At 34.1% G+C, this 16446-nt stretch overlaps 1 protein-coding gene across 1 annotated transcript; it reads right to left on the minus strand.

Annotated features, from left to right (window-relative positions):
• Positions 1-941: 941 nt before the first annotated feature.
• LOC143577449 (uncharacterized) lies at positions 942-3070 on the minus strand. The gene is made up of 2 exons (XM_077061281.1): positions 1998-3070; positions 942-1901 (listed from the first exon to the last, which is right to left on the minus strand). The coding sequence occupies exons 1-2, from the start codon at positions 3068-3070 to the stop codon at positions 1088-1090; spliced, it is 1887 nt and encodes a 628-aa protein (XP_076917396.1). The 3' UTR covers positions 942-1087.
• Positions 3071-16446: the final 13376 nt, after the last annotated feature.

Genomic DNA, 16446 nt, shown 5'->3' on the forward strand with positions numbered 1-16446 from the left:
GCAACATCCAAAACACGCTTTATGTTCGATCACCTAATTGCCGGCAAACTAGGTCTTATCATGTTAAACAGATCAGAAAGACGTCGCGATTAACTACTTTATACCTCATGTCAGTGTTGCAAAAATCCCGATTAGGCACCGATTAATCGCTACTCCCCACAACACTGATTAATTTTGGGCTAGTCGGCTAATTAATCGGTCAAATCCAGCCAAAACCGGCGGTTTCCGACGAGATTCCGATCAACTCAACGGTTTCCAGCGTGATTCCGATCAAAATCAGCGGTTTCCGGTGAGATACCGGTGAAATCCATAATAAATTATTCGCTACAAAAGAATTTTTTTTTTTAGTGAACGTGGTTTCCAACGAGATTCCAGCCAATTTTCGGCCAAAATATGTTTGTGTAATATAAAAAACTGAAAATATACATTAAGTCCGATCCGACTAATCCCAATTAATCTCGATTAAGCCCAATTAATCGCTAGCCCGCACCCCACCACCCAACTACCGACTAGCAATTTTTACAACATTGCCTCATGTCTATAACACAACTTTATGTTCGATTGCCTAATTGCCGGCAAACCAAGTCTTATCATGTTAAACAGATTAGAAAGACGTCGCGATTAACTACTTTATACCTCATGTCTATAACAAAATTCCTACAAAGTTTAACTAATTAAAAAAATATATATAATTACACCAGGTTTGATCATGTCTTAAACAGGTTAGAAACTGCGAGCCGCCTAAATCATGGGTACCATTTAAGAACTCATTTGCATGAATGTTCCATTCATCAAATGGACACCAAGTACAATTATATAGGTAACAAGAAGCATGAAACCAAACTAAAACTCTTTTATCTTCTATGATTTCCATTGGTTTTGAACCAGAATCTTTGAACAACTGTAAATTATATAGCATACACATATACTAGAATATAATAAAAATCAAAGCCATGTTCTTATTTTCAAGCACAAATACATACCACAAACCAATACCAATATAAAGACCAAATAATAATAATAATAATAATGATAATAATGGAAAAGAACACACTTCACTGCAAAATTTTCAATTGAAACTCACCTGTTAAGGCTGTGATGATGTTCTCACTTGCTGTTGTTTCATATTATTATCTGCTTGGGATTCAACAGGCAAAGTCGACGTCATGGTTTGATACTGCGCAGCGGATTGAGGCGGCAAAGGCTGAGGCGCATAGTATATATGTTGTCGTCCTTGTTGTGCAGGATCAGCGAACTCGTATACATAGTTACCACCACTGCCGGTAGAAGACACGGGTTGAGAAGGTTGTTGGATGTGAGAGTAACCCACAAACTGAGGCTGAATCGGATGTTGACTAGACGGAACTTGCACCAGTTGAGGCGGGAGCACACCAGAAGTCGCGGTGGGTCTATACATACCCGCTGGCGGGTCGGTTTTAGTAGCGGGTTGGACTGCTCGGGGTGCGATGAACAAACCGGACGGCGGTGGGACTTGACTACTAGGCGGCGCGGAAGCAGCAGGGTCGGTCTGCAACGGTGGTAAATTATAACCTTGAGGCGGTTGTCTGGCAGGCATATAATACACAAAATTATGTTGATCTAGTGGTGCGTGTGGAGCACGAATGTGAGACTGGGACGGGTACATTTGGTAATAAGCCGCCATCGGAACCGCCCCCGACGGGTGGTGTTGATGGTGAAGGTATTGCGGCGGTGGAACTGCAGTGTGAATAAACTGTGGTTGTGCTTGAGGTTGAGGTTGAGCGTTAAGTTGAGTATGTTGTGGATCAACTTGTTGCACCGGTTGAATCTGAATCCTAGGGTTTTGATCATTGAAACCACTCGGATCCTGATAAATCACCGTCGGCTTTCGTCTCGATAACGGATTCGTTACACTACCATCACTGCAATTCATAACAAATTAACAATACAATCTTTCACTTAAGCATATTATCAAACACTTGGTACGCATTAAACAAAAATAATTAAAAAAAAGGTACCTCGAAACCGAATCAGGCGAAATCATATCAAAACCAGATCCCTTCTGCTGATACTGTGGCTGTTGCTGCTGCTGTTGTTGAAGATGAGCAATCTGTACATCAAAACCTGATCCCTTTTGCTGTTGCTGTTGTTGAAGATGAATCTGTACATTATCCAATCGCTCGTCTTCCGTTACCACACGATTCAGTCCATTCGGACTCAAATTCTCCATCTCCACAACTTTATTCACCACCGAAGTAACCGCAAGCGAAACCGGTGCAGCCACACAATTCACATCCTCCGTATGCTTAATACCAACCTGAGCAGCAAACTGCTCTTCAATCTTCAACTGCTCATCACCAACACCCCGAACAGGCGGCGAAGACGAAGCCGAACCAAACGACGACGTCGTTTCCAGCATCGGACTATCCGGAACCGACTGCACATCCTGCGCAGTCGGATTCACCAAACACGATTTGAAATTGTTAACCGCAGCCGAATTTACCAAACTCTTCTTCTCTCTCACCGCCACGTCATCCTCCAGTCCTAACAAACAATTAACAGAAGACGTGTCAGAAAACCCCGACGACGTCGTTCCGTTAAGCGCGTTTAAAAACCAGTCTTCTGATTTAAGCGAGCTTTCAAGAAGCGATCCAATCGATGTAACCGACTCCGGTTTAACCGGGAACGGGAACAAAAAAAGCCGGAGACGACCGGTCGAAGACGTTAGGTTGTTGAGCCGGTCGTACTCGTCAATCATATTCTCCAAGTCTTCATCAGTTGTAACGGATATTAACGAGTCCAGATCTTCAGACGGTAACTGATATTTTAAATTATAATTTATATTAATATTACTCGCCGGTGAATTCGATAGTGTTTTGACGAGGCGGTTGGTGAGTTCTACCAGCGTGACGTGGCGGTCGACCACGACGATGCGTGTGTCACCGCCGACGTAGCATAAGCACTTGTCGTGTGGCCTGGGGACGATGTGACCGCCGTGGCTGCACATGAGGCGGAGTTTAGCAGGAGAGTTGGTTGGTTCGTCGGTGGTAACGGCGGAGGACGGCGGAGGGGCGGTGGTGGGTGGGTCCATGGGAGGTTTTGAAAGGATTGGGGTTGGGGGAGTGGGTCTAGTTGGAAGGTGGAGGCTCTTATAGCCTTCCAGCTGGATACAACGCCTTTACTTAAACTTTATGTGTTATATAATTTTAACCGATATCAAGTTTTGAGTTTTTGGTATTGGTACGGCACTGGTATACTGGTATCCTGAATTTTGCATGAAATAGCGGTATCAAATATTTTAAATTTTCTAGATCGATACCAGTGCCATCTTGAGCTCGTATGTATACAAAATTATCAAACGAGGTAAGATGTTCATGAATTACTTGAGCTCGAATTGATAAAAAATTTGAAAATAGCTGAGCTTGATCCTTAGGTAAAAAGCTAGCCCAGGTTATACGAGCTCAGATTGATAAACACTTTGAAACCAGCGAGCCCGAGACTCAGATAAAGCTTGTTTTGCTATCGAGTCCGCGCTCGAGCCTTTATAGGAAGCTTGTTTAGGCTAGTTGAGTGTTAACGAGTCTTGTGTATTTTTTTTTTCAAATTTTATTTATTTTGAACTTATATGAATTAGGTTAACAATTCATAATCGAGCTCGTTTAAATACTACACAGGGTCGAGATGAGCTTAGGCTGGTTTATAGGTTTTCTTGAAATACATAAAACTAATTAAAAACGTATATAGTTAGTTAATAAACAGTAAGTGAGCAAGTGCTCGAGCTTGTAAAAACAACTCACGACCTGAGCTTGAGCAAAAGAGCTCAAAACGAGTCAAGCTCGAGCTCTCATAAGTCAAAAAGGATCCGAGCCTAAGCCTAGTCAAGCTCAGGCTCTGATGGGTTCGTTTACACCCCTAGTCCGGATGACCTGAGGTCATAGGATGAGGCGGCGCTTGGGAGCTCAAGTTTAGCGACTTGATCCAGAGACGCAAACAGTCAAGCGTTTTTGAAAAAAGTTTAGAATATCATGACGTTTGTAGACGTATAACATTAGAGATGCTAGCAAGAAACTATAGGCAAAAACACAAAAACTATAGATTCTTTTAATAAGATTATTACAAATCTAAAGTACTATATAGTCATATAATAATCAACAAACAAATACTATCGGTCCTTAATCTCGTACTAAAAGCTTGTGGAGGTAATTAAACGTAAAACTTTTTGGACCACTAATTAACTATTAAGGTAAACAAAAGGTTTAATCTAAAACCAAAGATGCTATATATTAATGGACATATAACCTGCCTCAATAATTCATTGACAGTTAACAAAGATATTATATGCTTGTTAAATGATATATTCGTTATGATTGATTACTAAATTTAGATATTATTAAACTTATAGCAAACCAAAAATTAATAAGTTATAAATATTATCACGTATCTAACTAATATACTAAAACAAAACAATTTCATCCACATAGGTTTCCATGTAATCAACTTTCCATAACTCTAGTTTCCACATATTCACAATAAAATTTTAATAAATAATATTGACTTTTATATTTTTGTAACTTATTAATGTAATTATGATATTAGTTTTAATCAATGGCCAACTAGAGTTGGCTTATACTTAAAATATTCAGTTTTTTCTAGAGTTCGCTTATACTTAAAAGATACAGTTTTTCACAAGGTCAATCATTATCTAGAGTTGGTTTATACTTAAAAGATCCAGCTTTTTCAAATTGACCAACTTTATTTAGTTCTGTCAAGAGTGAAGAGTAGAGCCAATATTAAGTTAGTCGTACTGAACGAAGAATCACAACTTACAAATAAAACAACAAACCTTGTTTACAAGGAGATTTTCAGAAATTTAATGTGATAAAGTTTAAACATGGTATGTATTTGTAAGCTTAGTTTTCAATTAATATCACAAAATTTGTTACTAATATGTGTTTTTTATTTTTTTTTTCATGTTAATGGTTCATTTATGTTATATTATTTCTTATTCACTGCATTGTTTATTTATAAAATATTTTCTTTTTATGTTATAGACATAGTTTAACATCTTTTGTAATATCTAATGGTAAAAAACTTATGTCAATATTTGTGTTGATTGAATATGTTGTTTATATTTATATTGTTTATTGATATGTTTTCATTCGTGTATAACACGGGTTATTATCCTAGTGTATAATATATTGGGTGAAAAAAAAACTTCAACTAAATTAGGAAATACCGATTTTCATGAAATAGTTAACCTAAAAAAATAGGTCATGTTACAAATACAAAGTGAGTAGATATTTCTATTTCAAAGTTTACTATCAACTCTGTTGGAAAAATGTAAATAATATGAACTTAAAAATAATTGAAATGGTAAAAAGATGTTAAAAGTATATATATATATATATATATATATATATATATATATATTTGAAATGGTAAAAGATAACAAGACTTTATTAGACTCTATGTAGTGGTGAAGGATGATAGCACCCATTTACTACCATTCTATTGACGGGGACTTTTTTCGTAAGAGAAAGGTGAGTTTGGAGCGCCTATGTACAAAGCGCTTAAGTAGGGCTGTTCAAAAAGCTCGAGGCTTGAAGCTCGGGCTCGTGGCTCGCTCGAAAAAAGCTCGAATAAAACTAGCTATAAAAAGTTGATTTACAACATTTTGAGCTGATTTGGATCATTTTTGTAACCGAGCAAAAATCGACCCTGGCTCGGCTCGAGTCATGGCTCGACTCGTTAGCTCAATCTTAAGCTCGTTTAACTTCAAAATCAACCTTGAGCCTAGCTAAGTTGCCCCATTTAATTTCGAGCCCGAGCTTGAAACCATCCTGACTTGACTCGGGCTCGACTCGTGAACAGCCCTACGCCCAAGTCATTTTGGTCCCACAACACCCCATAGCGTCTCGAAGGTGATGTGCCTGATGTTATGAGACTTTTTTCCCCTCTTAAAAGCCCACTACAAGGGTTATAGATGTTCTTTTAAATCTAGTCTCATCAATTTTGTACCACTCAATTAACTATTATATACTTTATATTAAAATTATAAGATAAAACAAAACTGATTCCATAATTCAAGTATTGTTTTGTTGTTTTTTATTTTATTATTTTCAAAAACGTCCTTTTTTATTGAAAAAAACAAAATGATTGTACTATGTGGTCTAAACTATTTACAAAAGTATATACGAGTTGCTCAATTATAATGCACATTTAAATTGTTAAATTATAACGCAGTGTCTAGCGTTACAATAGTGCACCCAAATTCTCCAAGTTGACTGCTTAAACAAAGTGTGTGGGTAGCTTGGTTATTTAACACCACGTGATAAAAAAAAATGTAACTCCATCTAAGGGTGGGAAGTCGAGAACTATTGATGTTGCCCGCTTGAAAACCACCAGACTAAAAAATAATTTTATAAGAATTTTTTTTATCAAATACATGATATGAGTAACAGTAGAGAACTAAACGCGTAACTAAATTTAAACATATTTTTGCAAATGAGATCATTATTCGTTAGTACCCAACGGGGCCGGTCACTTGCCTTCATATCTCCTCCTCAACCCTTCTCGATTTTTATCTCTTATCGGGAAGTACTCCACTCATTCATGAACCCTTTGACTACGTGGAATGCTAATCCCACCTCCGTTCCCTCTCGCATTCCATTCACTTCAATTGTGTAGCATCAATCCTTCTATCCTTTGCGTATGGATTTATTATTACAATAAATGGAAATGAATATGCACCTCTCGTAGGTTATACCTAACGAATATGATGTAATTATAAAACTAACTTGCAAAACTTATTTAGATATATTAATGCTAATCTATAAATAGGAATGAAATACAAAGAAATCAAATATATTTATAAAGTGAATGTTAACGAAATCACCTATACAAGCACACATATAATAAATAAATTATGATTATAAAATGTTTTTTTTTAATCAGAGCGTATAAAAATATTTGTTACGAATATACTCCCGTAGGGCACATGATCATTTGAAAAGATCTAAGCACTAGACAACTTGCATTATAATATTCAAATGATATATAAAAAAACTAATTGTGTAAGACTCAAAAAAACTAAAACTAATTGTGTTATGAGATTTAAAAAATAAAATAAAAAACTAATTCTCTAACTTTTAAAACAGAAAAGTTAAATCTCTAAATTTAAAGATCTACTTTTATACATATCAAGTATATGCAAATTATTATGTAGCGTTTGGTATATAGTAATTACAGGGGAAAGTTTGTTTTAAAACTCGACAAATTAGTCATGTCAAATTAGAATACTAAGTATTAAATATATATATAACACGTAGATTGTCTATTTTGATATTTATTTAAATACGCCTACAATATTTAGGTACTTATTTATTATTACAAAATAATTAAAATGAAGTTAACTAAATAAAATAAAAGTAGTGAATAAAAATGAATGTCATCAAGCAATTTTCAAACCGAAAAAACGATTTTTAACATGATCCGTATTCATCGGTTCATGGTTCGGGTTATTCAAGATTCTTGGTTCGGGTTATTAGCTTTGTAATGGGCTAAATGGTTGATGTGTTGCGCAAACGATAAAAATCCATAGCCCAATATATTGAATTTCTTAAAACTAAATAACTAACTTAGTCCGATTGAACACTGAACAGAACATCGAACATGCAATCCGGCTCGATTTTATTTAAACACACGAATTTAACAAATTAAAGGTTGCTTATTGTGATCCCTAAACACAAGGATGGAATATATACAGACTAATTAATGACTTGTAATTGATGATTGATGTGATGTCACCAAAATAAAAATAAAAAATAAAAAGGCATACTATGCCAAAATATGCTGCCAAACTAATTGATGTCATTTGACAATATAGGATAGTTGTTTGATATATTATCCTTAAAATACTATGGATTGGATTTGCTAGAATGAGATTTAATATAATCGAATTTGTATCTTCTTAACATCTATTCTATTTATTCATAATATGTTTGTGATTTTATTCGTCTTTTTTATATTCGGTATGTGTTGCTTCTTGTTAGGTTCATGTTTTCAATAGTCATGCATGTAGCAATTAAAGGTAGAATCTTATGTACGTTACATACGCGACACTTCCAACCGATAGATTTTCAAAACCCATAATCACAATTACACTCATCTATTCGTCCCTCTCCCTCAATCCGTCTCCACCACCCCTCACCGACACCAGCACAACTCCTTCACGTTCGCTTGCCAGCGCCATCAACACTCTTCGTCACCATCATCGTCGTCGACAACGTTCAAGTTTTCCCTTATAAAAATTTATTATAAAATTTATTAGATATATTATCAAAATTGATTATAAAACGTTCTGGTCTATCAAAATTGATTATACAATATAAAATTGTTTTTAATACGTTCAAGTTTTATTAGATATATTATATATATCAAAAACGTTTTAATACGTTCGAGTTTTAATATGTTGAAGTTTTGTTTTAATAATATATCAAAAACAATTTAATGCGTTCAAGTTTTAATACGCTCAAGTTTTGTTTTAATAGGTTCTGGTTTAATACGTTTTGCTTTGATAATACGTTCTGGTTTTGATAAAACGTTCTGTTAATACATTATAGGTTGAAATAAAATTGATGTCTTCTTATACGTTTTGATAAAATGTTCTTTTAATACATTCTGGTTTGAAATACAATTGATTTTTTTTAATACGTTTTGATAAAACGTTCTATTTTATTTGCAGGTAACGAACATCTTTAGGGTTAGATAGTTAACTCAATTAGTTTGATATCAATCTGCAAATTAGTTTAATACTGATCGACGGTTGAATTATATTGATATGGATGGACGCTCGATGAATCAATTGATGAATTAGATCATAGAATTAAATTTAAGTTATTTACAATTATGTCACCGCGTGAAATTGAAATTGACGTTCAAAAAGCTCGTGTACCTAATGTACAATAACCAATTATTGTACGTTAACCTATCCCGAATATTGTAAGTTTGTAACTTTAATAGTACAAGTGGATGCGGATCTATACATAATCTCAGGGGTAGCATTAAAATTTTTTTTTTACCGTATTTCATACAATGTAAACGAAACAAAAATAAAAACATGATTATATATATATATATATATAAACACATGAGGTGTAGATTTCTCCTCTTCGGCTTTTGAAAGCATGAAATCGAGCCATTACACACCATTTTTTTAACCTTATCAAGCGTTTCTCTTTCGACCGCATAAAGTAAAGCATTGTTCAAATACTCATAACTTGTGCAAGCCCGTATTGATAAGTTTCATTTTATAATAACATATTTCAACGGTTGCAGTTGCAATCGGGAAACCAACGCTAACTTCAATATTCGATAAACCGATGGAAAAGTGGCGTGCTTTCCAATTTCACCATTGCACAAGTAACGTCACGCGTTCCACCCGATTTTTGCAAATTTATCATCTTACTTTAAAGTGTGATAAAAAGTCGTATGATTACCCGAAATAAATCATCTCTCTTCATTACTAAAATCATTCGGATGCATCTCCGAAAATGTCATTATCTTAAATATGCCAAACTTGAAAACAAATCTCATAGATTTAAGCCGTACATATTTTCTAACAAACGAGTTGAGACCTCACTGAATCTATTTCCAAATTCTTGAATTTGCATATCCAAAATCGTATTAAAAACTTCAACCTCAAAATGATGATTTTTGTTGAGCAATGTGTCTGTTTGATGTTTCTCGTTCAAACAAAAGAAAAAAAGGTTATTGGTTTTTATTTTCTTTGGGTTATAAACTTTGCTTATTAGGCTTCATTTGATTTGAACTTTTAAAAAATGATGATTGTGTTGAGCTTGTTTGTGTTTGAGTTTGTTTCTGTTTGATGTTTTCGTTCAAACAAAAGAAAAAAAAACGAGATTAATGGGTTTCATTTGCTTTGATCTATAGACTTTGTTTGGGGCTATAAACTTTGATTGGGCTTTATTTGATTTGAATTTTTAACTTGGTTGAGCTTTAAACAAATAATGGTAACGTAATATTGTTTCAGGGGTAGAGAAATACGAAAACTGATCAAAAAAATAATAATTTTACACTACCAACGAAAAGTTGAGGGGTAGCGGATGCTACTCCTGATTCTATAACCTACATCCGCCCCTGAGTATAAGAGATTATCTTTAAATTTGTTTGGAGATAAATTTTTTTAACGGACAACAAACATAAAATGCCTAGGTACTTTGTACGGGGTGATCCAATGGCTAAAGGTCAACGCCAGCTGACCCAACCCAGCCATACGGAGCCCTTAAGCGCCTCCAAGTTATCTTCAGTTCCGAGGAAAATCTACCGGCCATAAGGCCCACTGTGGTAAAACCCGAATGCCCTCAAAATCGAACTTGACACACAAAGATCTCAGTCTTCCTTCGTTGAGCTACTAATATCCCCCAAAGTGTTGTAAGTGATAATTGAACTTGGGTCACCTCCATTGAAAAACCCAAACTCCCTCAAGTTTGGACTAAAATATCGACAAAAGTTAAAACTAATTTGGGTGATAAACAGATAAAGTTTAATTTGTTTGGAGTTAATTACTTCTAATATTATGAAATTTTGGACTAAAAAATTGACAAATGTAAAAACTAATTTGGGTAATAAAGTTTAATTTGTGTGGAGATAATTACTTCTAATATTATAAAACTTTGGACAAAAAGATTGACAATACTTGGAACTAATTTGGGTAACATGGGTTATTACGGTAATTACGCGATACTTTATAAATAGTAACCGTCTTTCAAGTTTTATCTTTTTTTAATTGGATAGTTAGGTGGATCATTGATGGGTTACTAACCCATCTGGTCATCTTAATTTCTTGAAAATAACTCATACAGGAGTTGGACCTATACGACTTGTATAGGCTTTCCTAGTATTTAAATAATCAATCTGGTGTGTGTAGAACGCATAGCTTTTGTAATATGTTTTTCTGAATAAGTTTAAGATACAATATATATATACACACACCTTGAACCAAACAAAAAATTATTTTCTTTTTACCATTATGACTTCTAACTTTCTAAGTAATAAAGTAAAAAACTTTGTGTGATATGATGATGATTTTTTAACCTTATATGAGCCGAAAATCTTTGCTTACTGGATGTATTTGCCATTAATTTCAAATTTTCAGTTATGATTATGTAATTGTAATTCAACAAATTAGTTGAAAGTAGAATTAGCATGCATAATAAATAATAACAGGTTGTGTTCTTGTTCAAATTGAAATGATTCAAATGCATATGGTGGCAAGGGATTTAGTGTGTTTAATAAATTTAATTTACTAACAAATGTGAAATATTATGGTCACGACTATCACAATACTTCATAGCAAAGTATTGAGCCTAATGCCGTTTGCCCAAGTAGGTCCAACCACTTCAAACTTCTTTTAAAGTAAGATAATATGCGTATTTATACCCAGTAAATCTCACAAATAGCAAAAGCTATTGGTAGGATCTAGGGAGGGTGTGATGTAGGCATACCTTGCCTCTATCCATGAGGAAAGAGAAGCTACTTCCCAAAAAGACCCTAAGCTCCGAAGCATGTAATATATAAGCACACACGTACCAATAACAAAACTTACAGTGATAAAGTGTCACAATCAAATACCAGCGCATGTGAAATCATAGAATCCAAATAGATATACCAACAAAAAACAAATACAGGCAAAATCTGCCTAAAATGTATAAGAGTCTAACGCTAAACTAAGATACAAATATGATATTCTCTAAAAGTCCTTAACCTTAATCCAACGTCTCCATGAACACCTATCATGGACCATGTCCTCAGAGAGGTGTAACTCTAGTAAATCCTGCCTAATCCGCTCCTCCCAAGTCAATTTGCGTCTGTCTCTACTCCTCCTTCCTTCTACATTAATGGTTTCCACTGCCCTAACCGGTGAAGTTGCGTATTTGAGTAAAACATGTAAAAACAAACGGGATAACAAGCTAAAATGTGTTTATGTCAAAATGATGTGTTAAAATAATAATGGTTATTTTGGTACGATTAACAGTAGATCTTAGAAGGTGTTTGAGATTGCTTATTTTATGCAACTTATGACTTATTAACTTTTGAAAAGTTAAAAGATGTTTGGTATTGTGTGTTATTGTAAGGGGATAAGTTAATAAGTTACAATATTGCAACTCATTAATTTATCGCCGAAAGTTAAAAGGAGGTAAAATAAGGAATCCCAAGCACCCCCTTAATAAAGATAGGTAATGGTGTCTATGGTTTCAATGTTTCGATCTATCGTTAAACAAGGGACCTAAGTATAGGGAAATATATGGTGAGTGAGCCAATGATTAAGGCCTAGAAAAAACATTTATAAAAGAATAGGGGCCTAATATATATTCAAAGAGTCCTAGTGGTGATAGAACAAACGCTTAAATTGAATGAACTCTTGAAATAAGAGTTGTAGAAGCCTTTTTGTGAAATTATCTACGTAGTGGAGAGCAGCCGGTATGTGAAGGACCCTAATGTTATTTAGTTTGGACCTTCTTTGTGAAGAAAATAAATGTCAGTTCCTGTATGTTTTGTTCGCTGCTGTTGAAAGGGATTTTATGTCATGTATACTACAAAGAGATTGTTACAGTAGACGATCATGTATTTGCAAACGGAAACATATAACTCCAATAGCAAATCTCGTAGCCAACTAGCATTTGCCACTGCATTTTCTATGCTTATATACTGTAACATCTCGGATTTTTCGACACCGTATTCGTTTACGTATAACCCGGCCCGGAAATATTTTGGGATCATTAATATTAATCAAAACCAAGTAGCTATATGTAATTAAGTTTTCAAAGTTCACTTTAAACCCCTCATAGTTTATATAATGTCCATTTCTTCCTTATTTCATAAAAAGTTTAATAAGTAACCAAATATCAAATTTCAAGGACCAAATCTGCCATTTAGTGAATCTCCACCATAGGATGCCAGATGGCCGCGCGGGCAGACCCCCACCCCCGTCGCGTGCCGCCTTGGTGCACCTAGACAGATCGTTTATGTTTTAGTTCGTTTTCTAGTTCGTTTAAGGTATAAAATCGTTTATTTTAGGCATGTTTGAGTGAGTTAAGGTCCAAGTAAACATCATACAACTAAAATACCATTCCTAATTCGTTTTCTCCTGTCCAAGATCAGATCTTTGTGAATAAATCGTTGATTCTTCCTTAAATCGTATATTCTTACCTAAACGGGCCAAAAGCCCATAATTAGTTCGTTTTTGCTATTCTTATATAAACAAGCCCCATTCATCTGCTGTAAACTTTAATCAAGCCCTAAGGAACATCCTCCAGCCATCCCTTACCTCTGTTCATCCTCCAACCCTTCGGTTTTTGCATATTCGTTAAAGATTCAAGACTTGTTCGTTGACTTTGCAAACTCAAGGACCTTTGACTTCCGTTTCTCATCATTCCTTTCACTTTCCGAGTAAGTTGTAAACTGTAAAATCGTTCATACATATTCCCTAGTCAATAACCTTCAATCAATTTTGGTGATTGAAGGGTGTTGACTGGTCAATTCGCTTAAAACCCGTTAAAGGGCAAAACAGTCAACAAGTTTGACTATCCGTTTTCTAATACTTCTGGACGGATTCAACGTTCGGTCCAGAAGACTTTTATTCTTGTAACATAATTTTAAGGCTAGTGCCCAAAACTTGACTTCCGACTCGCTGTTCGGATTCTGGTTAGTACCAGCTCGCTTAAACATTAAAATCAACATAACTAGAGTTCTACCCATCCGTTTGGATTGATTCCAGCGGCATTAAGTTCGTCTTTATTTATAGTTTGATATCCCAAAGTTTCAGATTCTGATCATTAATCTCGTTGGACGCGTATTGGACGACTCGCTTAAATCATTAGTTCGTTGTCGAATTTATTAATCACTTGCCTTCCGTCTAAGGTGAGTTTATCATTCCCCTATTTTACTCGATTTTCATAAACGTTTTGGGGACATATGTGTACGTATTCATATATTCATACTATATATATATATTCAAATAAATGCATAAGTGTTATTGTGAAGTAATTTAATCAAACATACGTGTTACTTGCTTACTTGTATTGCTATTCAATCAATCATATGTTGGAATTACTATTCAATAATCATATAGCGGGTGTTCCTGCTGGTGATTAATGCCTGATTTGCTTGGCAACGGTCCACATACTTGTTTATAGTTTGATTTCATTTATCGCATTTATCACGTTATGCTTATTTTATTGTTGTGTCAAACTGGTGATATTCTCACTCAACTTTATGTTGACAAAATGCCATTTTATACGCATATACAGGTTACTTGTATGGAAGATTGAAGCTTGGACACGTAGACAAGACTTTAGGATATAATCAAGTTAAACTTTATTTGAACTCATATTTGTTTATTTAATTTAGTTATTGTATTTGTGAACATGTATGTATATTTGAATTTAAATAATTAATCAGATATTGTCGCTTTTATATTATGATAGTATCTTCGAGCTGTGAGCAATCGGATCATGCCCCGGCATTTCCGCCTTAGGTTGGGGTGTGACATATACTGCACTTCAGCACTAGATCAAGAGATGGTGTGCTGTCATTTTAATGACCAACAAATCATATTTTTACAACGAGAAATGCAAAAAACCACATGTAGATTAGCGAGTATCAGGGCATTCCCCCAATCAGCATTCGAGTATGCAATTAAAATTCAGAGATTTAATAGTCCAAATCCCATAATCAATGATACTCTGAATTTACCAAAATACACCTCATAAACAAGAAATATAGGGTTATTCCCCTGCAACGGTATGACCATTATTAGTTTTTAATTAATTCTATCAAGACTTATCAAGTAAAATCTATGAAATAAACATGTTATAGTTTAACCTTTTAAGTTTGATATAACTATATTTATCAACATATTTTTTTTTTATTTTATTTGAATTTATTTCAGTAATTCTTTTAATTACATTAATCGACACAGTTGTTGTAGCTCGTTAGTAATAACTTTTCGCTAAACTATTAAATATTTTTATCAAATACCTAAAATATCATTATCTTGATGCAACGAAATAAATTCAAATGAAGTATATCAATTATTACTCAATGATAAGTGATAACAAGACAAATTCAAATTTGATCTATATTGGATATTTGAAATGTCCATTACAATACAACTATTCAAAGTATATTTAATGTGATAGAAGTATAAAATGGACTTTTTTATTTTTATAAAATAAGTTTAACTTCCACTATACTTGACCGGTAACTTTGAAGCATCCCCCACATATTTGTCCCTAAATGCTTAGGATTTAGATTATAACAATAGAATAAAAAAATTAGCCATATTGGCAAGTAGAGGACAAATAAAACAAATCAACAATACCCAACCTTAATCATATACATATTTAAAAACTTTGGCAACCTAAATAGTACTAGGATCCATCCATTTATCCATTAATATCTTATCATGAACCTTCAAATATATAAACAAAAAAAAAAGGTTAGTTTTATAGAAGAAAAACAAAGGGAGAAATTATCAATATAATCAAATATAATTAGAGATGACTAGGTTTTTTTGAGTATAAGCATTCAAATTTCGCTACATCTATATAGACATTCCCTTTTAGCCCAATTAGAGCATGCCACGTCAAGCAACTTAGCAAAGCTTAGCCTACATTTTTTAGCAATGAAAAACATTTAAAGTACTATGTTACGCATCTTTTGACCAGACAAAGAATGGCATGTGTCACTCGTAAGCTAAATTTAACATACCAAATAACATGCCGGCTTAGCCTATAGATTAAATTTAATGTACGCTTTTAAATTTAGCCTGCCGATTAACGTTAACCAGCATATTGAGTTTAGCCCACATTTTCAAATTTTAGCCTACATAAGAAATTTGGCCTACGCCTTTCAAATTTAGCCCATGCTTTCAAATTTGAAACCGTAGGCTAAATTTGAAAGCATGGACTAAAATTTTAAAACAGAGAATAAATTTGAAAGCATACGTTATTATGTAGCCAAACACGATGTATTATTTGGCAGACTAAATTAGTCTACTTCTTTAAGGTGGCGCACTCTAGTTGAGCTAAAAGATAAATGTCGAGAAAGATGTGGATTAAATTTAAATATATCTATGTCTAAAATAATACGAAGTAAAACACTATAAAAATAACAAAAGATTAGCTAAAATTAAACACCATCAATCAAAAGGTTAATTTTAAAGAAGAAATAATAAGAAAAATTTACCAAAATATATATACTTTGACCATGGTGGGGTTTTTTTCTTTTTCAAAAATAGACATCCAAATTTAAGTAAGTCTTTGTAAATTTTGAAAGCGTGGGCTAAATTTCAAAGTGTAGGCTAAAATTTGAAAGCGTAAAGCTAAATTTAACCCGTAGGCTAATGTTATTTGACACACTAAATTTAGGTTGCAAGTGACTCGT

Source organism: Bidens hawaiensis, unplaced genomic scaffold (genome assembly GCF_021521415.1).
Source record: "Bidens hawaiensis isolate Kalapana, Puna unplaced genomic scaffold, B.hawaiensis_p1.1 tig00028610_1, whole genome shotgun sequence".
Taxonomy (NCBI): Eukaryota; Viridiplantae; Streptophyta; class Magnoliopsida; order Asterales; family Asteraceae; genus Bidens; species Bidens hawaiensis.